Source organism: Galeopterus variegatus, unplaced genomic scaffold (genome assembly GCF_000696425.1).
Source record: "Galeopterus variegatus unplaced genomic scaffold, G_variegatus-3.0.2 Scaffold3618, whole genome shotgun sequence".
Classification (NCBI taxonomy): domain Eukaryota; kingdom Metazoa; phylum Chordata; class Mammalia; order Dermoptera; family Cynocephalidae; genus Galeopterus; species Galeopterus variegatus.
In genome coordinates, this window is record NW_007729729.1 from 1 (window position 1) to 27033 (window position 27033).

Genomic DNA, 27033 nt, shown 5'->3' on the forward strand with positions numbered 1-27033 from the left:
CAGTCTTTCTTCGAGTGTGTGTTGTAGAGGGCAAGTTCTCTTTCCTTGAGGAGTCTAACCATGCAGGGCAGGACTGCACTTTTCCTGGGGTAACCTAAGACCCTGCTGGCAACATTGTAGACACAGCAAGTTCTTGACACTATAACACTGTTGTGTCACCAAACAGATCAGCGGGGCCTCAGTGATGCTCATGTGTCCTCAGGCAGCTCTCTGGTCCATTCCTCTTTATGTCCCCACATTTCCATTCCTCTCTTCAGCGGTCCTATCTTATCTTTTGCTTTGTTAAGTTGCAGCCATCCATTAAGGCTCCTCAACTTCCTCCTCTGTCTTTTACAAACTGATTTCCAGCGGACCCAATCATTTTTATTCTAATTTTGTGAAAGAAAAAATTGTGTTTGTTTTAAGGCTAATTTCTCCTTGTATGTGTGAGATCCCATCACCTTTGCCTCATGGACCTGGTTCCATCATTTGTTCACTTTCTTTCCTGTTTCATCCACCCTTCCCATTTGAATATCCTCAACTTACTCTTATTTTGGAAAAAATGAAATACTCTGCCAGTAACATCTGCTGCACCCCATCATGCCTGCTCTTCCCAGCCACATTTCTTTGAGAGTTGTCTGGAGGTTCTGTCTCTACTTCAAGTCATCGTTCACTGAAGTCCTGCTTCTGTCCCACCACTCCACCAAAACTGTCTCCCCAAAGCCATGAGACCTCCACGTTGCCAGAACTTCTGGGCATTTTTCCTTTCTTATTTTTTGACTTCTTGGCACATCTGACATTGCTGACATTGCCTTCACTTACAACAACTGGCCATTTCTCCCTCAATTTCCATTGTGGGTCTTTTTCCTCTTTTCATTCTATAAGTACCTGTTTTCTCCAAGGCTCTGCCCTCTACTCTTTGTTCATGTCACCCCTGGCTTCAGTACTCATTTATGTGCCCATGACCCCTGCTCTATATCTTGGACCTGGTCTCTCCTGAGTGCCACCCTCAAACTCAGTGAGTCCAATACTAAGCTCATCATCTTCCCTCCAAACCTGCCATTCTTTCTCTATTCTTTAATCTTGCCCATTTCCTTCTGTATTAGTCCATTTCTGTTGCTTATAACAAAATACTGGAACTGGGTAATTTATAAGAAAAAGAAATTTATTGCTTGCAGTTTCGGAGGCTGGAAACTCCAGAGTCCAAGAAACACATCTGGTGAGGGTCTTGGTCGTGGCACAGTGACCCAAGGGTCTCACATGGCAGAAAATGGCAGAGCAGAGAGAGACTAACCTCTCATGTGCTCTTCTTTTAAAGCCCTCAGAACCATGGCCATGACCACCATTTTTAATCCATTCACTAAGGCATGGTCCTCGAATCTAATCAGCTGTTCAAGGCCCCACCTTTCAATTACCATAATAGGATTTCCCAACCTCAACAGTCACAGTGGGAATTAAGCTTTTAATATGTAAACTTTGGGGACAGTATTCAATCAATCCACAGCACACTCCTTCCATTTAGTCATCTGAAACAGTACCCTGGGGAGTCATCTTGGACTCTTCCTCTTGTACCATTCCTCCTTCTGTCCCTCTCAGCACAGGCAGTCATCAGAGTTCTATAGATTCTACTTACTTGACCTTCCCTGACATGTGTTCTCCTCCATTTCCTCCCCACTGCCTCAGTTCAGGCCCTCTTCCCATCCTGACTGTTTTCCTGCACGGCCTCCAGCTGGTTGCTCTGCCTCAGCATTCTGGCCCTCACTGGTGTTTGAGTACACTTTCTAAAATACAGATCTTTGCTAAAATACAAATACATGGCTTTTCATATAAGATACTTCATGATTTGGTTTTTGCCTACTTTTATGATACGTAATCTAGCTATTTTGTCACATGTACCTTTCCCTCCTGCCATAGGAACTCATTTGTATTTTCTTAGACATACCATGCTGTTCATTTGTTCATAGATTCAGTCATCAGCAAGTTTTTGTTGGGCACCTATGAGGTTCTAGGAATGAGTCAAATGTTGGAAAAACAATGATGAATGAGGGAAAATTAAAAACTGACATCGTCTCTTTCTCTTAGAACTTTTATTCTGTTAGGGAAGACTGACATTCAAAAATGTATGTAAATGTGCTATGAAGTTGAGGTTCATGGTGCTGAGGGAGAATTAACCTAATCAGGGGGTGAGGGAGTAAGGGAAGGCTTCCCTCAGAAGTGATGATTGAGCTCAGGCCATGGGATGTTTCTGGAATTGAAGATGTGAAGCTGAGCCAGCTTCCTCCTTTTGCCTGGAGTGTCCCCACTCCCCACCCATAGTCTTCCTCATCCAGTGGTACTCACTTGGGGCTGGTGCTGCCACCCACCTCTTCCAGCCATCTAGGGGGTGTGTTTCTGGAATTGAAGATGTGAAGCTGAGCCAGCTTCCTCCTTTTGCCTGGAGTGTCCCCATTCCCCACCCATAGTCTTCCTCATCCAGTGGTACTCACTTGGGGCTGGTGCTGCCACCCACCTCTTCCAGCCATCTAGGGGGTGTTTGGAAGTGTGTGGAGCTGTTTTATTTTGTTTTGTTTTGTGACATTGACCAAAGGGCATTACTGCATTTATTGAGAGGGAACCAGGGATGCTAAACATTCTGTGATGTGCAAGGAAAACTCTTAAATGAAAGAGAATTATCCCACCCAACATGCCAGTAGGACCCTTGTTGAGAATCTACTGCCAGTTCTTCTTACAACCCTTGACTCAAGGGTTCCTATGGGAAGCATTCTAATTTAGATGTCCCTCCTCCCATACCACTCTGTACAAACACTTACCATACTGTACTGTACTTGTTTTACACCCAAATTGCTATGTTATCATTTCTGGTCCATCTTGCCTTCAAAATTGTTAGGTCTTTAAAGGTAGGGACCATAGCTTTTTCACCTTGAACAAAAAATGTAGCACATTTTTTGAAATGCAGCACAGGGACTAGTATATAATATAAATGTTTATTGAAAGAATAACCTAATGGAAACCCCAATGTCTTTGACACATTTTGATGATGTTAGCTCTGCTTTTTGAGTTCCTCCTTTGTGCCAGATACATGTATTTTCTAATTGAATCCTCACAATAATTCTGCAGGGAAGATGGTATCCTCATCTTACAGATGAGGAAACAGACTCAGAGAAGTTAAATGACTTGTCCAAGGTTGTGTGGCTATAAAGTAACAGAGGTGGATTTGAACTCAGGTCTCTCTGACTCATGAACCTATGCCCTTCCCAGTCTATCATACTGCCTCCAGAGTACCAGACTGCATTGCTGTCCAGTTGTTTTCTTGAACTTAGATTTAAGGCCCTATATTTACCTCTATGAAATTTTTAATCTTCTTAAAATAGGCCTGCCATTTGAGGTGGTCAGAATCTTTTTTTATTCTGAATTTGAGCCATCGGTTGTATGTCCTGTTTCTTCCTGCTTCATGTCCAATGTGGAAGTGATAAGAAAATCTTTTATATCTTTATGCGAGTCACTGGTAAAATGTGGTAATAAGAATGCCTTATTGAAATATTTATGTGTCTTTTCCCCCTGCTATTAGCCCCTAGCACAGGGTTCAGCACACATGAAATACTTAGTAAATGTTGATGAATATTCATTTATGTGGATAGATAAAATAAAAATTAATTGGATAGAACCAAAGAATGATCCAAAGTTCTACCATGATTAGCTCCTTTCTTATTAACCCCAATTCATTCTGTAACTAACATCCTTGGAATAAGATTATTTTACCAGTTCCCAATCCCTCTACTTATGTCAGTGTCCAATTCCTATATCTTCATATTGTCTATGAGGATTTCTGGAGCAGCCTTGTGACAGACATTTCAGAGGTTCATATATTCTGTGTCTATGATTCTTCCCTGATCAAGGTAGAAATGTAGTTATTCTGTCATGACTTTTTCTTGAACCATATTCGACTCTTATGTTTACTCAGGGCTGCTGCATACAGTTGTGCACTGCAGAAGAGGCCACATCAAAAGGATTTCCATTTGTATCATAGATACCATGGGTGTCATTTTTGTAATGACAATGGCAGACAAGGGTAGAATGTCTTGAGCTAACCTCATCAGTATATTATAACAGTTCTCTAAAGGAAGTAAAATGTCTTGGGGAAGGGGTGCTATTTTCTGATTGTACAAAGGTGCTATGTGGAATAGAGTGGCCCACTAGGAGAAAAATCTCTGTCTAGTAGTCTGTAGAATTTATTCTTATTCTCATCTTTGAAAATCAAATGTTTTGAAAATCTGAAATCAGGTTTTTGCTTGGCCCAATCTTTCAGTATCTCTCCCATTTCTTAGGATCCTTTAAAGACAACCAAAAATGAAAACCACAGAGATGCTCCTATTCAGAAGCAAGCCTTCATAACCCAGCCAGCTTTGAGGAAACTATCACAGATTTTAGTTGTTGGTTGACATAAGGGCTCCATAGTGACTCAGGTGAGTCACTGGTAGGTATCCCTCATGTACAGAATGGACCAAGGTGACACCGTTGATTAGTGGAGATCACAAAAAGGACTCCAGAATAGGCATCCTGCTCTCCATCTTCCTCTTTCCCATAGTTTTTCAGCTTTCACTATCCCTCCCTTGTAGGATTGCTACTCCCATAATGCTGGTATCCAGTGTGTTCATTCTCAAAAACTGAAGCTGAAGGAGACCAGATTGTATGTGAAGATTAAAGATACTATAGCAGAAAGAAAACAAAAATGAAAGGAACACAACTCCTGGAAGTAATCAATGAGGATGATGTTTAGAGTTTGAGGACTGCAGATGTGACTGCTGGTTCCCTGATTGACCTGCTAAAGAAGTAAATGATGTTGATTCTGTAGGGGAGAGGTGGCTCAGGTGAGGAAGACATCTTGCTCATGATAGCAATTATCCCTTTCTCTGAACCATTAAAAACTCCCCTGCTCTCCCAAAGCAACCACATAAAACCCTAGAACACACACGGAAAAATTATAGTGGGAGAATTTTTAGTATTGTTAGGCTGGCCTGTTTCTCTGTTCCCCCTCTAAGGGTCTAGTTTCCCTAAGGACATGTTTTTTGGGGTTTTTTTTCCTGCATGGTGGTTGTTTATTTTCTGTTAGTTTTACTTCATTTCTAAAAATTCCTATACTGGCTTGATATTTGCTGTGTCCAATCCTATTAGACCCCTGTGGAGGAAGAATGGTCAGGCAGTCTCACTCCAGGAAGCACCTCTGCTTCAATTAATTTTATAAGCTCTAAGCCAAAATACTTCCATCTTTATCATCTGTAATAACAAAATGCCAGAAAACTTTATGGAAACAATATTTCATGTAGGCTCCTTATTTACAGCAATGAATTTGTTTTCACCAAAGCTGGATTTAAGTAGGTCATCTATTAACTGTTGAATGAGTGCATGAAGTTTCTTTGTAGGATTGGTATAGCTTGAACATAGGGGGTTTTGTTCTATTTTTTTATTCAGGTATAACATACATAGTGAGTGCACTGATCATAAATATATATAGCTCATGGCTTTTTACATATGCATATGCCTTGTACCCACCACCCAGCTCAAAATACAGAATATTTCCAGCTCCTGAGAAGGCTTCTTCCTGCCCCTGCTTAGTCAGCACTTCCTCCCCTGTAATTACTATTCTAACTTCTATCATGTTGTTTGGTTTTGCCTGTTGAACATAGCATAAAGCTATGTGAGTCTGGGCACTAGAGTTGTTCTTCTTAATACTTTATTTTGGAACTGTTTCAAACTTACAGAAATGAAGAATAAGACAAAGACCATCCATTTACCTTTCCCCAGAGACACCACGCAGATTTTGTCCCTGTAATATCCTTTATAGCAGAGCATCATCCCAGGATATTGCCCCCAGTTGTCATGTCTCTCTAGTCTCTTTCAGTCTGTAACAGCTCCTTAGTCTTCCCTGGACTTTTAAGACCTTGACACTTTTGAAGATTATAAACCAGTCCCAGTGATTTTTGTAGAATGTTTTTCAGTTTGGGTCTGTCTGATGTTTCCTCCTGATGAGACCTACCCGGGTTATGTATTCATCAAATTACCACAGATGCTGTATTCTTTTCATTGTATTCTATCAGAGAGCATACAAGGTCTATTTGTCCCATTACTGCTGGTGTTATCTGTAACCCCTTCATTATGATGGTGTCTTATTGACCAGGTTTTCTCACTGGAGAGTCACATTTTTCCTCCTTTGTAATTGATAAATTTTTGTAGAGAGATACTTTAAGACTGTTGAAGGTAGGCTCTTTAACTTACATAACCACAGGAACACAGGAATAAGAAAAGATTTATTCTTTACTACTTTTGTATATGGTTGAATAAATTTTCATTTACACTGATTTGTGCATGCATATTTCCTGTCCTCTAAGATCTTAGTTCTAAAAAAGCAATAATAGGTTTAGAGAACTTCTAAGTTATATTGGCACATGTCTGTATGTTCTTCATGATTTCTTACTTTAATCTCCATATTCCATGGTAATAGGCTTCTGGAGTTTGTCCTTCCAATCACCGAAGCTTGGGTTATTTTTTTCTCTTGTTTCTCTTGCGAAAGATACCCATAAAGGGCTTCTAGGATTCATCTTAGTAACATTTGAGAGCAACTCTGCAAAGGACTAAGGATACTGAGAGGAATATGAGGTGTAATTTGTGGAGTTTACAGTCAAGTTGATAGAGGCAGAAAGGTAAGCAAAGAGTTGAAAAATTACCAATTGTAAGGTGGCTTTTCAAAATGCTAGGCAGTCACGTGAGTAGGGAGAGAAGGGGAAATGCTTTTCAGACAGAGGGAGCTGTAAGTTAGGGGTGCAGAGTCATGAGAATGGGTGTTAGCAGCACAAAGTACATAGCTTGCTGTTTCTTGAGTAACAGGTCAGAGGTGAGGAGTGGCAGGGCCATTGGACGGGATTAGAAAAGATGGAAGGCAGCAGCAGAGGGGAGAAAGTTTGAAGGAGACCATCAGAGATGTGGTGATATGCCTGTTGAGGATGTGGAAACCTGTTGATGTAGTCTTTCCGGCATGTTATGAGCCTCAGTAAATATCAAATGAGCTTCATCTTGGCTTAATGCTGGTGACATATGTGTGAGAGTGTTCTGTATAGACTATATTTACCAGTTTATAAAGAAGTATTTACAGCATTACAGAGCACATATCATAGGCCAACAGATGTGGTCTTAGAACCTGGCCTTACAATCTACTTCACCCTCAGTTTCTGTATAGACTATATTTACCAGTTTATAAAGAAGTATTTACAGCATTACAGAGCACATATGATAGGCCAACAGATGTGGTCTTAGAACCTGGCCTTACAATCTACTTCACCCTCAGTTGCTCTTGCTGATCTCTATGGCTCTTTAAAAAGATTCTCCCAAAAATGTCAGTCTCCCCCAAAACAAAATACATTATTAGCACCTTCAAAGAATCAAAAAAATAACGGGTTTGGAAGGTCATCGAGTCCAGGGGTTGGTTGCCTATGGGTCAGATCCTGCCTGAAGCCTTTTTTTGTGCAGTCTCTGAGCTAAGAATGGTTTTTACATTTTTCAAGGGTTGTAAAAAAAAAACAATAATAATGATAATATGTGACAGAAACTGTTTTGGGCCAGCAGTGTCTCTGGTATTTACTGTTCTGACCCTCTTCAGGAATAACTTGCCAACTCCTGGTCTTGTCTGACTGCCTGATATAGTAATCCTTTATGCAGTATTACTGGGCAAATAATCATCTAATATATACTTGAACACTTCCACTAATGGAAAATTTATTTTCTCTCTGATCAGTCTATTTCCTGTTTGGCCACTTCAAGCTGATGGTAATTTTTAAACTGTGCTGAAATTTGTCTTACTGTATAGCATCCGTCCATTGGCCTTTGTGGGACAAGAGAGCTATTATTTCATTTCAACATTCACTAAGCTCCTAATAGGTTCTAGGCACTGTGCTAAGTGCTGAAGAAAGATGAACAAGACATGGTTCTCGTATCAGGATCTCCCAGGTGTTATTTCTTGGGACCAAGGCAGTTGAGCAGGTAGTCTTATGTCTCTATCATTCCCCATCTTTTTGCCATTGGGTTAGAATTTTTTTCTTTAATAATTATACTTTATTTCTGTATTGTTATTCCATATACACAGTACAAAATTAGAAAGGCAAAAAGGTCATCCAGTGAGAATAAATCTCTCCACTGTCTTGTCTTCTGCCCCACTAGCTTCTTTCTTGGGAGGTACCCACTAATCACATGTTCCTCTGGGGCTCTGACTTTAAAGAACAGTAATACCAACAAAAGGATTAGGTCCATTTAGACAGAAACTTTTGATAAGAACTCATTCAATGACATTTTCTGAACCCCCACTCATGTAAGTTACTGAGTGTGACTCAGTTTTATTTTCATAATAAAAAATTTGCACCAAGTTTGGGTGTTTTGTGTTGCTTAACCACCCACACTACTATTCAGTGTAAGCTTGACTAAACTTTTTGGCTACTGCTGGGGTTTTGTTCATTGCTGCATTGAATCCTCATTAAAGCCTATCCTCTTTAATTGGAAGTAACACAATCCCTTTTTGTGTAACTTCTGGATTTCACATCCTGAATATGAAAGAAATAGTTTGAAATAAAATTGAACCACATTTATATTGATGCCTGTGTCAGTTTCTTCCCTTGATTATGTCTGAGTATAATGTTGAAGTGTGATAGAAATAATCTTGTAGCTTTCTAAGCTAAGCAGAAGCTGAAGTCTCACCTGCATTGTCCAGGGTTATTATACAGGCAAGCCTTACTTTTCAGGAAGCGGGTAATGTTCGGACCTAGATTAGTTACTCATAAATAAATCTGTCCTGAGGACTCATTTCTCTCCAAATTTCCTTCTGATCATTACTTCTTAAATCTTCCCTTCCAGCTTGTGGATTTTAGTGATGTGACATCTATATATAGGTTCCTAAGTGATACATTTATACTAGAGTAATCTCTTTAGATGTTTCCAGTGCATTCCTTATCACATGTTGCTGCTATTTCTTTTTTTTTTTTTTTGTCTTTTTGTTTTTTTTCCGTGTCCGGCAACGGATCGCAACCCTCAGTGTTGCCCCCGTACCGGACCGGGGACCGGCGACGGGATCGCAAGCCTTGGCATTGCTCCCGCGCCTCGCTCAGCCAGTGAGCGGGAGCCGGTCTGTACGTGGGATCCGAACCCTCGGACGGGAGCGCTGCCGCGCTTCCCAAGCGGGCGCACTATGCAGTGCGCCACCGGGCCGGCCCGTTGCTGCTATTTCTTAAGACCTTTCTGTTTTCTCTCGCCTGTCAGGCAGTAGTTTTAGTAGCTGAACACTAACCATATCCTCTTGCGAAATAGGCTCTTGTGTTCTGTTCAGAATTTTTCAAAGGCCAAATAAGTCAGAAAATATTTGAAGGATGTGCCTCTTATGCAAATTACTTTCTTAGCATGTCTTTCTGTTATCATGATCTTTTTTCTTTTTTTTTTTTTTAACAGCTTTATTGAGATTTAACTGATATACAAAATTTTTGTCTGTTATCTTCTAAGTAGTCATCCTGAGTCACTTTTTCCCAGCTGCTGAAGTGATTTACAAGAGTTCTTTTGTCTCTGGGATCCTTTGGCACTGGTAAAATTCCATGTTGACAGCTTCAACAGGTCATCAAAATTCTGATAAAACAAGTTACATTTGACCTTTAAGGGTACGACTAACATATGTAGGGGCTTGATGACCCATCACACAGAGGATTTTAGATGAGATCCATTTGTGGATCTGTGCTACTGTGCTGATTTCCTTCCATATTGGGTGATTGCTCTGGCCACGGCCTTTGTGTTTTGACTCTGTTGGAGAAGAGGTTAGCATACAAATGATTTTCAAAATGATTGGTTATTTTTTAGCGTATGGGAGCTGTTGGGTAGTATAAAGGATATGAAAAGAGGTTTTTCCTTCAAGGCAGTATAGTGTAGTGATGACAGTAGGGGCTTTGAGGCCAGCAGACCTGGGTTATAATCTCAGCTCTACCATTTCCTGACTGTGTGACTTTGGGTGAGTTACTTAACCTCAGTGTCTCAGTTTTCTCTTCTGCAAGGTAGGCATAATATAACCACTTTGGAAATGTCATGAGATTAATATGTAAAATAAATAAGTATAGTGCTTGGCACAGGATGAGCCTTCAATAAAAATACTACTGCTGTTTTACTATTACCACTGCCATTATTTAAACATTTTAAAATGGGTATTAAAAAAGCAAGTACAATTCATGGTGGTAAATGCTCTAAGGGAAATTTTCAGCTATCACCATGGAGAAGAGCAGGATTGATACCCATTGACTGTGGGTGTTAACAACAGCTTCATAAAGGACCTTAAGAAATGAGAAGGAATTTTCCTGGTAGAGAGGGGAAAACTTTCCCAGGAACATCAGAAAAGGCATAAGGCCAGGAAACTAGCAGGCTAAGGCAGCAGCACCTTAGTTTCTGTGTAATAAGGCCGGTGAGGTTTTGTCTGTTTGTTTAAACAAGAGAGCCACCTGTGCAGATCATTCCTGGTGGCAGTGTGCCTTCTTTGGAGAACACGGAGACTGAAGGCAGTGACTGTGAGCATGTTCCTGCAGGAGCTGAGCTGTGAGATGACGGAGCCTGGCGTCCGGCAGTGGGAATGGAGAGAAGGGAAGCAGAGTTAGACAGGAAGTGTGAAGTTGCATGAAGAGCGTGGGCTTTGGAGTGATACTGGAATTTGAATCCTGGTCCCTCCCTTTCCTAGCTATATAGCCTTGTGTGAATGTCTTACCTCTTTCAACCTCAGTTTCTTCCTCTATAAAACTGGAGCTATCACTTCTTAGGGTTTCTGAGAGAACTGAATTCAGGTGAATACCCCAGTTGCTGTACCTAGTCCTGGTTAGACTCAGTAACTGTTACCTTCATCTCATTTTAGAGGACTGTTCAAGGTTGAACCTTGAGGAATTAGTGAGAGAGAGAAAAATTGAAGATGACTTTGAAGTTTTTACCTTGGACGTATGGTAGAACTATTAAGTAAACTAGGAAATGCAGGAAAAGGAGCAGAATTTTGGGAAAAGCTATGTTAAGTTTTGGATTGTTGAATTTGAGATGTCTGAGAAATCCAAGTCCTGGCTTTAAAAGACACTTAAATATATGTTTGGAGGTTAGGGTTAGAAATATAGTCCGGAGATTCATTGGCATGTAGACAGAAATTGTTGTGGGAAATGAATGATTGTGCTTGTAGACTGAGAAGAGGGCTGAGCATGGAACCCTTCAAAAACTGACAGAAAGAAAATGCTAGCTACATTATGGAGGAAAAGGGAGAGATCAGAAGCCCAGGAAACAAAGCAGAAGGCTGTGAGATTGTTTCTCCAAGTGTGGGCCTCAGATCACCCATTCACTACTGGATGCTGGAGTCACAGTGCATAGGGTCACAAGCTTTTCAGGAACCTGTGAAAATAGGAGTGACCTGGAAAAAGAAGAGAAAAATTCTGAGAGTGCAAAATTGCAAAAATCCTCTTAAACAATTAAGAGCCCAAAACTATTTAATATGGAATGAGGGTAACTTTAAGTATATTTGAATTGATTTAGAGGTGGGGCCTTCAAAAGTGAGAGTGCCAGTGACCTGTGGCATCAAGATAGCAGCAAACTACATCAGCATCACCTGGGCACTAGTCAGACTCACACGCTCCTGGCCACCCTCACCATCCCTTCTCCTCTTGACAGAGTGGGTGGGCCCATGTATCTTCATTTTTTTTTTTTTTTTTTAAGACAGTTAAGAAGGGGATCTTAACCCGTGACTTGGTGTTGTCAGCACCACACTCTCCCAAGTGAACTAACTGGCCATCCCTATATAGGGATCCGAACCTGTGGCTTTGGTGTTATCAACACCACACTCTCCCAAGTGAGCCACAGCCTGGCTCCCTGTATCCTCATTTTTTAACAGTCCTCAAGGTGGTGAAAGCTTGAAAACCCTTGGTCAGGCATTGTGTTGTGCATGATGCTGCAGACCATGCTGAGGTAGCTGAGAATTTTAGAGACAGTTATGTGCTGTCCTTTGTGATCAATGAAGCTTATTGATTACATAGAAAAATTTTAAATTATTATAATTCCCACCTCTTGTTTTCCATTTTTTTTTTCTCAGTTTGCTAAGCCCCCATTCTGAAATTTTCATTCATTCACAGTTGGATTTCTGTTGCCAAAGCATATTTTTAAATGTGGAGAACATATTCAGCCTGGTGAAAAACAACCACCCATTAGGAATCTAGTAACAAACTAACCTGCCCCCCTGGAACTTGCTGGGAACACAGTCAGTTACTCCCCTGTGGTGATCCTGCCTTCACAGACTATTCTCTTTTTAGCAATCTACCATCAAATTGCATTTTAGAAAGCTACCACTGAGCTCCTTTTAAACATTAAAATTCAGTGGCATTGACCATTTTCTTTGACTTCTAGTACCCTTTCATCATTACTCTGCTCAAAGTTTTTTATAGATTAAAAAAAACTTTTTACAGGTGGTAGGTAGATAGATATACCATCCTGGTGTACCAACTATTGCTTTGTTTGTTTTACTGGTTCTATTTCTTCTTACTCCCTGTCTGTGGACATTCTCTAGGACTTTGTCGGGCTGTGGCTTTTCTTTCTCTTGAGTGACTTGTAAGAGCTAACCATTCTCACCTGCTTCAGTTGTCACCTCCACATCAATGCCTCTTCCATCTCTGCGTCCACCTTCTTGGTCTAGACTCAATTTCCTTCACTTCCCTGCCATTGTCCACAGCTGAAAATGTCTCTCGTTTATTATTCTTCTGAGACTGGCTCTGCCTTCGAAGTGTTTTTTTCTTTTTAATTTTATTTTATTGAATCATAATTGATTATACGTATTTTGGGGGTTCAATGTTGACATATGTTGTTCAAATCAATATTACCAGTATATATATTGTTATAAATTGTACTTATTCTTTATGCCCCTTGTCCAATCTCTCCCTATCCCTCTCTCACTTCCCCTTCCTACCACTGATAACCCTAGATTTCTTCTCTCCTTCTGAAACAGTAATGGTTACTGTGTTGATTTGTTGCCTAGATGATCTGTCCAATGCTGAAAGGTGTGTTCACATCCCCCAGTATTATCATAAAGCAGCTGCTTCTTCTGTCACTCTGTAATAGGCTTTGTGGAGAGAGACATCCTCTTCTTTTCTTTGGTCTCTGCTGGTGATTCTCCTTTTGTCAATGCACTTCAGTGGCTGGTGGACCATCTGCACAGTGGTTGTGACGTCTAGTCACTTTCATGGCAGCCGTGGTTACTATGGTGGCTGTGGTGGGCCACCCACATGGAGGTGATGTTTTTGGCATGCTCTTTGGCACTGGCAGTGTGCCTGCTTGTGGGCTGGGGGCCCTAGTCCCAGGCTCCAAGCCCCAGGCCCCCGGGTGGGGCCCTGAGGCACTGGCAGTGTGCCTGGTTGTGAGCAGGAGGGTCCAGTCCCTGGGTCCATGCCCCAGGCCCCTGGGTGGGCCCCCAAGGCACTGGTGGTGTGCCTGGATGTGGGAGTGGGGTCCAGTCCCCGACTCAATGCCCCTGGCCCCCAGCCCCCGGCCCCCGGGTGGGGCACTGAGGCTCTGGTGGTATACATGGGCTGGAACTAATTATTTGTCCTTTGCTTACTTCTAAAACAGAGGAACTTCCTGTGAGAATCAGTACTTGAGCTGTGTGGTTGAGCTAAATTGCTGCTTTGCTGATTGTTTCCCTAGGGAAGACTTTTTGTGCAGCTCAGGGTTTAATGGTTGACCTTGTAGGTACTGGCAGTGCTCCAGAGACCCAGTGCACCTGGGTTGTGTAGAAACTCTGATCTGGGCCTGAGTTTTTTCATCAAACTGCACCCTGTGCAATTTGGCATTCCTGACCAGTCTCCTCTGAGTTGTCCTGCGCTGATTGGGGGGCGGATCGGCTGTCCTTGCTGTGTCCCAGTGTTCTCCCGATGGGCCCGTCTCCCTCACCACCTGGTCTCCAAGCACTTCCCATGGGACAGGCCCTGTGCCGATCCCTTGCAGTGACTCACCGGCCTCTGAATGGCTCCCCTTTTTCAGCTGTTCTGGCTCCTTGCTCCTGCCATGGGAACCCGATTAGTAGTCTTACTGTCCTGGGGGCCATCAAGGCCCTAATCTCCCCTGCTGCCTCCAAGCAACTCCATCTGAAGGGTACAGCTGTGGCTTCTCCCAGCTCCTGCTCCATGTGCTCAGCAGCTCCAGCCTTAAAGCAGCTGCAGCCTGAAACACTCCAAGCATTTTTTTTCTTTCTCTCATTGTGGCTTCTCCCCCTTCATGAACTCCATAGGTCTCTCTTCCTCTTCCCCTGAGTTCCAGTGGCCCTAGCTTGGCTGTTGTTACATTTTTATAGTTGTAAATTGGTTGATTTGTGAGAGAGAGTGACTCTGGGGACCATCTATTCTGCCATCTTGACCAGAACTCTTCCTCAAGTGTCTTTCAATGGAGCTACCATTCTTCTAGCCAGTCACATCTCGACACCCCAAGGGCTTGCCCCTTTCTTTCATTCCTTGAATACACCAAGGTATCAAGTTTGGTTACCCCTTTTCTCTTAAAACATCCCAAATGAGGGTCTCCCCCTTTCTAGTCTTATTTCCTCTGTTCTCACCCAGGTCTTTATAAATCCTTAGACTCTTAACTGATTTCCTCCTTCAAAGCCCTTTTGCCACTGTAGACATACATTCCCTATGTAGACTGGCCAGTTAGCTCAGTTGGTTAGAGCACATCCTTGTGACCCCAAGGTGAAGGATTTGGTTCCCTGCACCAGCCAGTCACCAAACAAACAAACAAAAACCAACAAAATACATTCCCTGTGTAGAACTGCCATGGCCTTCCACTCTGAAATTCTCCAGCCACGCATTTGTGTCTCCATACGTGTTTATCCATGCAACCCATTCAGTTTTGTGTGCACTGCTCTTGCACAGTGCAAACCCTCCACTTAAGGACAGGTAGTCTCACACGTGCCCATTTCTGCCACAACGTGGCTATTGTTCCTTCTGCCTTCCTTCCATCTGCCCCTCTTTACCCATCCTTTCAGTGTCACTCAGCACCCATCTCCTTCACAGAGCCTTTCTCATGGCTCTGCCCCACACTCATGGCTGTCGTCTTAATTGTTAGCACTTTTTATGTAGAGTACTAACTTTGCATTTTATCATATAGTTACTATCAATCCAAAGCTTCTTATCTCTAATTCTAAAATCCAGCAAGTTTGGAAAACTGAAAGCTTTTTAATAATCATGGCACAAAACTCAGGCAAAACCTCTCTGATTGGATGTGAACTGTCTTATTTAATTTATCCCACTTAGCATGACTATTCATACATGCTTCTGCAGAAATACTAATATGTCTGGTCATGGAGTAATTGGATAGGATGGAAAGTGAAGGCATCTCCTCAGCTTGTGCTATTTTGGAAATGCCAGATTCCTCCAGTATTATGCTTCTCAAACTGGGGTATTTGTACCCCTGAAAGTATATGCAGAATATAGGAAGTTATAGCACATACATGCATAATTGCCGGGAGGGTCCAACTTATTTCATGATTTGAGAGGAGAAATAAAATATTAAAATGTATATAGTGCCATAGAATGGAAAACTTCCATGCCATTAGGAGATAAAACAAGATTTCAAAGACTTTCAGGCACCATGGGAGGTGGGGAGAAACTTATCCTTCATTCTCCTCCTCGGCTGGGGATGTGAAAGCACTGCTCTCACATAGACAGAATTCTAACAGTTTGGGTTGTTACATTTCTAACTGGCTGGATTTAGGATTTTGTACTTACAGAGTTCTCTAGAACCACACAGGATGGTGAAAACTTCTGAGATTGTGACTATATCGAAGAAAAAAAAGACACTTGTGTGTCAGTCAGACTGACTCTAATAGGAAAGGAACATCCACAAAAGTTAAGGCCAGAAAGAGTTACTTAGAAACATCACTTGTGTCATGAGGAGACTAAACTTGACAACACTGACAAATTACTCAGGACGTTTTTCAAAGTTCTGCTTAATTGAAATAAGTGAGTCACAAAAACATAAATACTGTATGATTCCAATGATTTCACTTATATAAGGTATCTAAAGTAGTCAGACTCATAGAGACAGAAAAAACGGTGGTTGCCAGGGGCGGAGGGGAGAGGGAATGGGTAGTTGTGGTTAGATCTGTTTCCCACCATTGAGAATGTACATAATACTGCTGAATGATATACTTTAAAATGGTCATGATGGTAAATTATGTGTTATGTGTTTTTTAACCACAATTAAAGAAAAAAAGTTGTGTCTTAAGGTACCCCATATACCTCTCATTTGTTTGTCTGTTTGTTTGAATTAAGATTTGTTACAGATATTCTTTCTCACCAGGTTTTGTGTAGATATGCCATTTTGCTGTGCTCTCTTTTGTTTTTTAGTTAGCAACAAATAATGGCGGCATCTACAGGGGATCTTGGACTCACCAAGTTGCAGTTTGCCCCTTTTAGCAGTGCCTTGGATGTTGGGTTCTGGCATGAGTTGACCCAGAAGAAGCTGAATGAGTATCGGCTGGATGAAGCTCCCAAGGACATTAAGGGTTACTACTACAATGGTAGGCAATAGCAGACTCCATCTCCATCCTCTTCTGCTATCCTCCCTGTCCTCCAGGACAGCGTCAGCTTTCCTTTAGAAAGGGACACCCTTGTCTTCTATAGTTAGTGCTCTTTGCTAGTCTCTCTTTTACCCCCCGACTTTTGATCCAAATTCATTTTTATTTCTTTTCCTCTGTTGTGGGGAGGAGAAAGGTACTAATGAAACCCACATCATTAATCCAAATAATACCAATTACTTAGCATTGCTGGGTGAGAAGATTGGCAATATTTTTTTCCAACGTATCTTTTTTATATTCTTGTCAAATCCCTCGAATTCACAAGAGCTCTGTCACGTTCCGCCATCATCTCTACAGTTGGCCGTCCCTAACCTTGGGTTCTACATCCATGGATTCAACCAACCACAGACTAAAAATACTTTTAAGAACCCCAAAACAATAAAAAGTAATACAAATAAAAAATGAAGTAGAACAACTATTTATTTACATAGCATTTACATTGTATTAGGTATTATAAGTAATCAGGAGATGATTTAAAGTATACAGGAGGATGTGCATAGGTTACAAGCAAATACTATGCCATTTTATGTCAGGGACTTGAGCATCTGCAGATTTTGGTATCTGCGTCAGTCCTGGAACGAATCCCCCTTGGATATGGAAGAACAACTATATATATACGTAATCTGTGTATCATAGATAATTAGGAATTAGAGGGGGCTCTTTGGGCTCAACAAAGAGAGCAAAACTATTCACAAGCGTTTTTGTTGTGAATGCTGCTATATCTTACTTGTAATTGAAAATGTGATAATGCTTCTGTCCAGGTGATCCTGCTGGGCTGCCAGCTCGCTTTACATTGGAGTTCAGTGCTTTTGACATGTGAGTATTTATTTGTTCAAAATCTAAAGAAAAGAACACTGTTTGCTTTTGGTGAGGAATGAACATTCTAACCTCCCTCGCTGGTAGGAAATTCTCTTGTATTTCCCACAGAGACAAATGCTGGATGCTTAGGACTATCTGTTTCATTTTTTTAGCAGATATTTGTCAGAGCCTATTAGGTACCAAGTACCATCTAGATTGATTGAGCCTTAGGTAACATCTTTCCTGATATTGATAGTTAATATTTTTTGATCCTATACTGGTACCTCTTGACTTACTCCTTTAGCTGCTTGGCCATGGGCATCAATCAATGAACATCTATTAGGATACTTCTGTATACAGGCCACTGTGCAAGGCATTATGGGAATATGACAGATACATCCTTTTTGTCTTTTGTCATGTCCGGCAACGGATCACAACCCTCAGTGTCGCGCCCGTACCGGACTGGGACCGGCAACGGGATCGCAGCCCTCAGTGTTGCACCTACACCTCGCTCAGCCAGTGAGCAGGAACCGGTCTGTATGTGGGATCCGAACCCTCGGCGGGAGCGCCACCACGCTCCGAAGCAGCGCACTGTAGCAGTGCGCCACCGGGCCGGCCCCCATATACATCCTTGAAGAATGTTTTTTATCTTCTTGGGAGCTGTGGGGAGATGCTGGAGAAAAGAGAGACGTTTAATGAACATGTAATTAGCTAGGCATTTTCATAAATACGATCCTTTCAGACCTGCCAGGTGTGACTTTTCTCTCTTTTTCAGATGAGGAGACAATGAGTCAAAAGGTAAAGTGGCTTGCCCAAGGTCTTACTTAGCTAAATTTAGAAAGCAGGAGTGAGAGAAAAGTAAAAATGTATTCAAAATTGTATTTCTGAGATCCAGTCTGAGTAGCCAAGGAAATATTTTTATCTTTTACAAAAATAGAGAAACCAGGAGGGGATACAATTTTAGGAGGAGGGAAGTTTGGTTTAGAACATGTTGAGTTTGAGATGACCGTGTCCACTAGAAATGTCCAGGAGACACTGGAGTCAAAAGGAGAAGGTAAGACTAGATTTGGGAGGAATCTGTGCAGAGGAGATTATTAGGCTTTCTTTTGAGAGAAAGAGATTATAGTGTCAGAAGAGAAAAGTGCCCTTTAAATGGCCCTGATTTGGGAGCAGAGGAGAACCAGAGACATGTTACAGAAACCAAGGAAGGACATGCTTTCAGGGAGGATGGAGAAGGCCAACATGTCAGAAGCACAGAGGTCAGAGTTCAGTGCAAGTATGTCATTAGATTTGTTGACTAAGTCATTTGTGGTCCTTGAGAATTCAGTTTTTCAAACTGAATTCTCCACAAAAGGGTGGAGCCAAAAGCATGTTGAGAGGCTTTAAGATTATTGAGGGTTGAAGAATTAATGATCTACAGTGAGGTCCACTTTTTCTGCTTTCTTGTACCTCAGCAGTGTCAGGATAAGGGGTTTGGGGAAGGCGAAAAGGTCTTTGTAAAGACTGCTTGGCTTTTAAAAGTGGAATAGTCAAAGATGAGCATATTTCAAACAAAGTGTCCCTAGAATTTGTCTTTTAAATCTCTCAGAAAAAAATCAGTATATTTTATTCCTTTCTCAATCAAATTGCAAAACTTAAAAGCATAACATAAATCTAAAACAATGTTAGTCTTTATATCTTGAAAAAGTATGTGTTGGTGTTTCTTATTCCTTTAGGAGCTTTCTTGCTCTATCATAAATTCCTTGTGATTACTTGTCAAAACAAATTACAACCTAGTAATCTCTTCTGTTTTGGGAAAGACTAACTTACTTTTGGAGCAATTACAGTATAATGAGGAAAGTCCTGAAAATGTACAAGCATTAAATTGTCTGAAAGTGGTAAAGGGGGGAACGTCCGTAGTCTGGTTTTTATGTAAGGCGGGGGGTCTAATATTCATCTCAAACTAGCTTTGCTCCTATTTTCATCCTTATACTAGACTGAGGTTTTGTTTGGTTGTTTCTTAAGATTTAATAATTTCATTCTTTGGAACAATTAATTAGAAAAAAAATAGTTCACTGAAGTTATGTTTGATCATCTTACAAAATCCAAGCATTTTAAACTTCAGTAATCCAGAAATTTTGGTTGAAAGAGATAGGCTGAAGCAGACCCAGAAATGTCAGGGCCCAAACACAAAGGTAGTTTATTTCTTGCTCATGTAATAGTCCAGGGCTGGCAGTACAATATTCTTCCATCTTTTGGCTCTATCATACCCACGGGCTTTGCCTTTGTGTTCTAGTTAAGACTGAGTTGTCCCTTTCAGGTAACAATAGATAGATGGGGGAAGACAGCCAGGGTGCAAATAGTTGGAAGAGACACACCCAGTCTCTTAAAGGCCCAAGCCGGGAAGGGACATGCATCACTCCTCTCAGATTCTCTTGGGGAGAGCCTGTGGCCTCACCTGTCTTGCAAGGAAGACTGGGAAATGTGATGCCCAGCTACAAGCATCATGTATGTGTTCTGTTTCTGTTGAAGAAGAGGAAAATAGATTTTGGTGGACAATCTCTGTACTAATGTGAAACTGCTAAAAAAGAATTTTTCTTTTCCTGGGCCTTGAATGACAAACATTTGAATGAGGAACATTTCCCTGGCCTGCTTTGCCTTAAGAAATATTTGTATTTAGTCATAAGAAGTATTTTTCTTTTCAAAGCCTCAAGTTGGACTTAATTAGAGAAATAGAAGGCCCTAATCCTTGACCACAAAGAAGCTGAAAAGTAGCTAAGGAGGTCAGACTGATAGGCACAGTCATCTGTGGTCAGAGGCTGTGTCTGTCTTGTTCTTGTGCCAGCACCCAACACAGGTCTGGTGTGTACTGGCTGTTCAAATAACTGTTGATTTGAGTTATAAGTGGACTGTGTGCATGGCTGTCAAAATCAGACATGGTATGGTTGATGGAAACACACCAGTGGTCTCTGTTAGAAGATATTATAAGCAGAAACTCAGAGATTGTTACAGAAAGCTGGAGATAATACAGGTGGCAGGACTGAGTGTGGCTTCCCAGGTTCCTCTTTGCGTGTGAAGATTCCTGCAGGTTTGAGAAGCAACATCTGCTCTTCTTCTGGAGGATTTATTCCCTGCTGGCCACCCCCACTGCCTGACTGTTCTGGAGGCCCTGGCTACCTGTCTGCCTGTTAACCACGTGTGATAGCTGGTGCTGAACAGCCCCGTTACTTTGCTGAGTGATCACTGTGAGACTGGGTGAAGTGAAGGTCCAGTTGCTGGCCACCCCCACTGCCTGACTGTTCTGGAGGCCCTGGCTACCTGTCTGCCTGTTAACCATGTGTGATAGCTGGTGCTGAACAGCCCCGTTACTTTGCTGAGTGATCACTGTGAGACTGGGTGAAGTGAAGGTCCAGTGTTTAGATGCAGCATTCCCAGACAGGCCCAGGCTTCAGGCATTTGTGAGGTCCCTTCTGTATACATCATTGAGAATTTACTGTTGGCTTTAGTATATATGGGGAAGATTTCTAATTCAGATTCCTTTTAACAGCTTTATTGAGATATTCCCGTCTCATAAAATTCACTCTTTGAAAATGTGTAATTAAGTAGTTTTTAGTATATTCATAGAATTGTACAACCATCACCATTATCTAATTCCAGAACCTTATCATTGCCCCAAAAAGAAACCCTTAGCAATTACTCTCCATCCACCTCCTCCCCACTCCCAAGCCCTAGGCAACCAAGGATCTACTTTCTATCTCTGAGAATTTGCCTATTCTGGACATTTCATATAAATGGAATCATAGGAAACTAATAAGTGTCAGGACCAGGATTTGACCTAAATAAATCCTCTTGTCTCCAAGTCTTGGGCTCTTTCCCTCCTAATATCACTTTTTTAAAAATTTGCTTATGTGGCCACCTCCCCTGCTGGAACTGTAGTCATGAGAAATGTCGCTCCTTTGAAAGTTCAGATTGTCCTCACTAACCTGCTTGAGTGCTGATGTTCTTGGAAGCTTAGCTGTCTTGGCAGTTGCTTGAGTTCCTGGGATGTAGTGTCCTCCCCTCTCAGAGTGAGGCTTTGGCATGGCCCTCACACACCTAGGACATTTGGACATTTAGGAAGAAGGGCACCTTCCTCCTCTGTGCTTGTGTCCAAATTCAATCATAGCATCCTTCCTTCTGGTTCAGCATCCTGTTTGAGCAGTAATGTCATAAAGCCAAGTCTGAATGTAGAAGGCCTAGTTTACCAACTGCTCTGCTTCCTCTTCCTTCCCTCTAGGCTTAATCTTGCCTCATTGTGACTTTCTCCTCAAGACAGTCTTTGATGTCCTCATGTCACCTGGATGAAAAATGCTCTTTTATTAGAGGAGTGTGGTGACAAACAACCTGTTATTTGCTGACTCATAGCTCCCCAGAGAAGGCTCAAGTCCCCGAGGACTTGATGTTTTAGCTCTACAGATGGCATCTGACAGAGCCCACTCATTATACCCCTCCACACCTGTTCTAGGTTTAGATCTCTTCTCCTCTAGCCCCCTGAGCCCAATTTTACACGGACTCTGAGGGAAAAGACACTGGGTCTTTTAAACCAGGCAGCAACCATCAGTGCAGTCAGTAAAAATGCATTTTCTCTGCATTAGTCGCAAGTGACAACATTAGGCTACTAATGAATATTTTCATGTAGCTTCTGTAACCTCTGAAACACAGGTTAATCGTTTCAGAGAAGAGACCAAATTTGTCCACATCTATACTTGTATTCAGAATCAACTCATATTCTCTTTTCCTGACTTTAGGACTGTGAGGCCTTTGGAGCAACGCAGTGTGCAAACCATGTGGCACAATAGGTTGACATGTAGCCCAGGTGTAATACATTTTGTCTGTGACTCAGACAGCCATCAGGCTATGCAGAGCCCTGTGGCTTGGTTGTGGGACAGTCAGGAGAAGACATACTCCCCTCCCTCAAGGAGCTTACTGCCCTCCAGTTGGGTGTGTATGACCATTTTTCTTGAAAATACTCTAAAATATTATGCTCAATTTTATTGCCAGCTATTACTAGAGAAAATGAGAGATTTTTTCTTCCTGGAAGAGAAGGGATTCGAGCAGGGCCTTGAAGCCTGGGAAAGTTTGAGCAGGGTGGGCAGTACAGTACCCTGGAGTCAACTAGTTTTTGTTTTAGATTTGAGCTCTCCCTGTTATTATATAACCTTATGCAAGTTGCTTAAACCCTTAAATGGGGTAAAGAGTTGTAATGAGAATTCTGACCTTGCATGGTTCCTGGCTCGGTAGATATTTCCCTTTTAGTTTGAAGATGGAGAAGAATAAGAAATAGGAAATGAACTTCTATTTGGGGAGGGGTGGGGACAGTGGAAGAACAGCATACCAAGGGGGTAGGGTAAAGGGAATGTATAGGCTTTTTTTGGAATGTTGCCTGTTTTTTAGTCCTTTAGCGATGATATTTATCTTTTTCCAAAGAAATGTACAGTCATTCCTCTACTTGGCTTACAGAGTGATACCCTTTGTCTCCCACTGCTGTGGTGGTTTGTCAGTCCCTGGCTGTCTCTGAGTCCCAGCTGTGCCTGGCTAACTGTGTTTCTCTAATGTCTAGGAACGCTCCTACCCCAGCACATTGCTGCCCCGCTGTCGGAACACTATATAACACCAACACACTCGAGTCTTTCAAGACTGCAGATAAGAAGCTCCTTTTGGAACAAGCAGCAAACGAGGTTAGCTGGGAAAACATGATGTATCTGTCATATTTTCTGTGGTCCCAGCAGGTGCAGTGTTTCTAATTAGGCCTGTGGGTCTTTCGCAGGAACTAGTATATAATGGTATTCAGAGATGTTTGTAGGCTTTTGGTTATTTCCCCAGGGAGAATACTCCTGGCTTTTTCCTTCTGTGTAAGCGGGAAAGTCAGGGAGAAGACATCCAGAATCGGACATGGGGATAGGCTGGAAATTCGTGGCAGGACAGAGGTTGAAAAATCAGATTTGCTGCTAATCTCCAACTAGCATTCTGAAGCAACTGGCCTCTCTCTAAGCGTTATGTTCCTGCGGCTGAAGGCATCTGGGTGCTCTGTTCCTTGTGCCCTGGAGAGGCTTGACAGTCTTGTGCACTGTGGTGCTGTGGATGGTTATGGAGTCTCTCTAGTGTCTTCAGGGCTAAATTTAATCTACTTCATCTGGCCTACTTAGTCTGACTTTTAAGAGGCCTGGCCCCTGCTAGTCTCCTTGGCCTTTCTGTCCTGTCACTCTTGCCCTTGCATTCTGTGACCCAGTCACAGCAAGCACTTATAACTCCCTTCACCTACTTTTATTCTCTCCTCTCTCCTTGGGATGTGATGCTCTCTCTATCCTGTGCTTCTTCACTACTGAGTTAGTGAGAGGAATTAAAAAGGGAGGTAGAGTGGTTTATCCCAATTCTCTCTAACCTACTTAATCGAGGGGTCTTTATACTAGTCTTAAAAAATAAGAGTCTTACTAATGGGGGCGTAGCGGTCAGAGAAGGAAGTCTCCCACCTTTGGTTCCTCCAGTCCCTTGTGATGGATGCAGCTTGTGACTGCATGATGATGGTGATGATGGTTGTTTTTCTTGATCTGTGGCTTGAACTGCTCCTGGGCCTCCTCCTTTGGCCACACTCTTTTTAATTTATCACAGAAAAAAGCAGGTTGCTCCCCACAGGATTCCTGGCCCCCTTGGCTTATCAGAAAGCGGTCCAGCTCCTCCAAGATGATGATGTCAGTAGGAAGAACTTATTTCTCTTTTACTCCCATACCTGGGGAATGGTTCTTATTGGTGCAACTATTTTGTCTTGCTTAGTGACACTAAGTTTAGCAACTGATCTTATCTGCTGCAACATCTGTGATTAGCAGCTGCTGACCAGTGCCAGCTTTTGCTTCCAGACACAGTTCTTGCTGAGTACACACAAACTTGAAGTTCGTTCTCCTTTCCTCATCTCTCTGGGCAACATAATCCTAAATAAGGCTTTAAGAAATACCCTACAGATATTTCAAATCACTTCCTTTGAGAGCCCCTTCCAGGCTCTTTTCCCTCCCACCTCCCTAGCTGAGTCTGGTGTTTCTCCCAGGAATTTTACGTTTCTGTGATAGCAAATCCTACATGGTGTTGAACTTGTACAGTTTTATGCCTGTCTCTCTGGACTATGAGCTTCTTGAGGGAAGGGACTATGTCTTTTGTTTCTGTAACCCTGATGTGCCTGGTGTATAGTAGATGATAAGTAAGTATGTGCTGAAGGAAATTATGAAGGCATGAAAGTGGCCTGGCTGCCTCCTCTGTGCTGAGACCTGCTGAGAGGCGGTGCTTGGCCTCTCTCACTTTGCTCAGGTCCTGAAGGGAGTGGCAGTGTCAAGGGAGCAGAGTGAGGGAACAGCCCACTTCATTGCCTGGGATAAGTGGTGCCAGGCCTGTGGGAAAGAAGAGCCTGGAGCTTTGCAGCTCCATGCTTTGCTGGAGAGTGAGAATCTCAGAGATACCTGGTAACCTCCCTTGACGCTTTTTCTTCTGGCAGATATGGGAATCCATAAAATCGGGTGCTGCTCTTGAAAACCCTGTACTCCTCAACAAGTTCCTCCTCTTGACATTTGCAGTAAGTAAATGAACTGTCTGCTACATTGAAACTGGTAGAATCCCCTGGCTCATCCTGGTATACCAGTAAAACAGTCTGCCCTCTTGTCTCTGAAACCATTACCTTGTGTTATTCAAGTTATAGCTGTTAAACACTCATTTGATTACTGGCCAGAAAGTGCTGGCACCTATTACCAATGCAAAATTAATTCATTCCTGTTGATCATACTATACTATCAGTAGTCATGTAATTTATATAACACAGTGACCCAGCTCTAATGATTCAGGGCATGATAAAGTCAGGTTCAGGGAGCAGTGGTTTCGTTGTTGTTAATGTCTTTGTTAAATATGAATAACAATAGTGCAGTCCTGCAGATCTCAGCTGCTGAGTCCATCCAAATAAGGGAAAGGGGCTTCTGCATTAGAGGGGATCACACTACATGGCTTGACCATACAATTTTTTTTTTAAGAAAGAAAGAAAACTGTTTTCTATAAATGAGATCTAATTAAAATGAACATTAAGGGCAGCTTTGAAGAGGAAAAGAAATCACATTAGGGTACCATTTGCTGCCTAAGGAAAAGGGGTGAGGAGTGGTGAGGGGGAAAGTAGAGAAAAGGGAAGGGTTGATTGTAAAGAAAACCAGCTATGTACATGCATGCACAGGTATGTGTGTGGGTATAAATATGTGTACATATGTGTGTGTGTAAAACTAATCTATATTGTTTATGATTATGTTAACTATGTAATATACTATCACGTGTATGTTCCATAGATTTCTGTTGTTCATTTTTGTTATTTCCAAAACTGACTATTATAAAAAATATTGTAGTATATTGAACAGTATACAATATTGATCATACTGATTTTTTTCCCTGCTCATTTTATTTATTTAGAATAAGTTCTTTGGAGTGGGCATATAAACACATTAGTGTTGCTGTATATTCTGTGTTGTTTCATAGCTGTCATTAGCTTTGGATATCAATCTCTTCCTCACATTTTTCTTTTTTTTTTTTTGGTCGACTTGTAGGTTTTGCCTTTCTTCCTCCCTCACCATTTCTTCTAAATGATTCCTCCTTGATTTAGTGCCCACGGCAAAGGAGAGGGTGATAGGAATCCAACAGGGCCTTACCAATGGGTGGCTATCTACAAGGAACACATTTGCTAAAAAGTCATAATGCTTCCTATGTAATAGTGGGGAGAGAAAAAAATATTTGAATTCTTTGTCAGATTACAAGATGCACTTTGATATTGATAATTTATAAATTTGAGTAATTTTGTAGGTTCTCTACGGGGATAGATTGAAGTATTGCTAGTTAAAGATTTCTGAACTTGATTTATTACTTGAACATGAGTACATTTTCTGTACCAAGAATTCTTGTTAGTAGAACATAACTGACAGTTTATGTTTAATGAGAAAAATAACATTAGCTCATACTTAAAATTTTCACATATTTCCTAGAGTCAGTATGTGTGTTGGCCTTGTTGCCCTTTTTGCTGAGCATTGTTAGCCTGGCTTTGGAAAAAACTAAAAGTCTCTGTCTTTTAAAATCTTCAGACACAAAGGGTTTTTTATGTTTAATTTAACTGAGGTCTTTTATATCCTGAAAAGAATCCTAAGAAATTCAAGTCTTTTGACTTTTGAAGATGAGCTGATAAAGCTTCTTAGAATTTATGATGTCCTTCATCTTGAATTGTTTAACCTTTACTAAAGATCAGTTATGACAAATCATTTTGGTACAAAGAAGAGGGAATAATCTCTGGAGGTGTTTTTGCTTTCCTTTCTGCTGTTTTTAGGACTCAAAGGACCAGACACCTCATTAATTTCAATTTTGCAGTTTGTTTTGCCATAGTGAAAAGGGAATTTGTTCTTGGTTGATCAATTAGTAGCAGAATTAGAGACTGTGGAAACTAATTACTAGACGTTCTCATCTGTTTTTTTTTTGTTTTTTTGTTTTTTTTGTCTTTTTCCGTGTCCGGCAACGGATCGCAACCCTCAGTGTTGCCCCCGTACCGGACCGGGACCGGCGACGGGGAACCGAGCCGCGCCGCTGGC

General features: G+C 41.7%; 1 protein-coding gene across 1 annotated transcript in view; it reads left to right on the forward strand.

Moving 5' to 3' along the window:
• The first annotated feature begins 16402 nt into the window (after nt 1-16402).
• The window catches only part of ATG7 (autophagy related 7), a 174241-nt gene continuing 163610 nt past the window's right edge, over nt 16403-27033 (forward strand). Inside the window, exons 1-4 of the mRNA XM_008585559.1 lie at nt 16403-16570; nt 17389-17443; nt 23004-23121; nt 24924-25001. Coding sequence (XP_008583781.1) covers nt 16411-16570; nt 17389-17443; nt 23004-23121; nt 24924-25001 — 411 coding nt within the window. The 5' untranslated portion in view covers nt 16403-16410. The remainder of the gene's footprint in view (nt 16571-17388; nt 17444-23003; nt 23122-24923; nt 25002-27033) is intronic.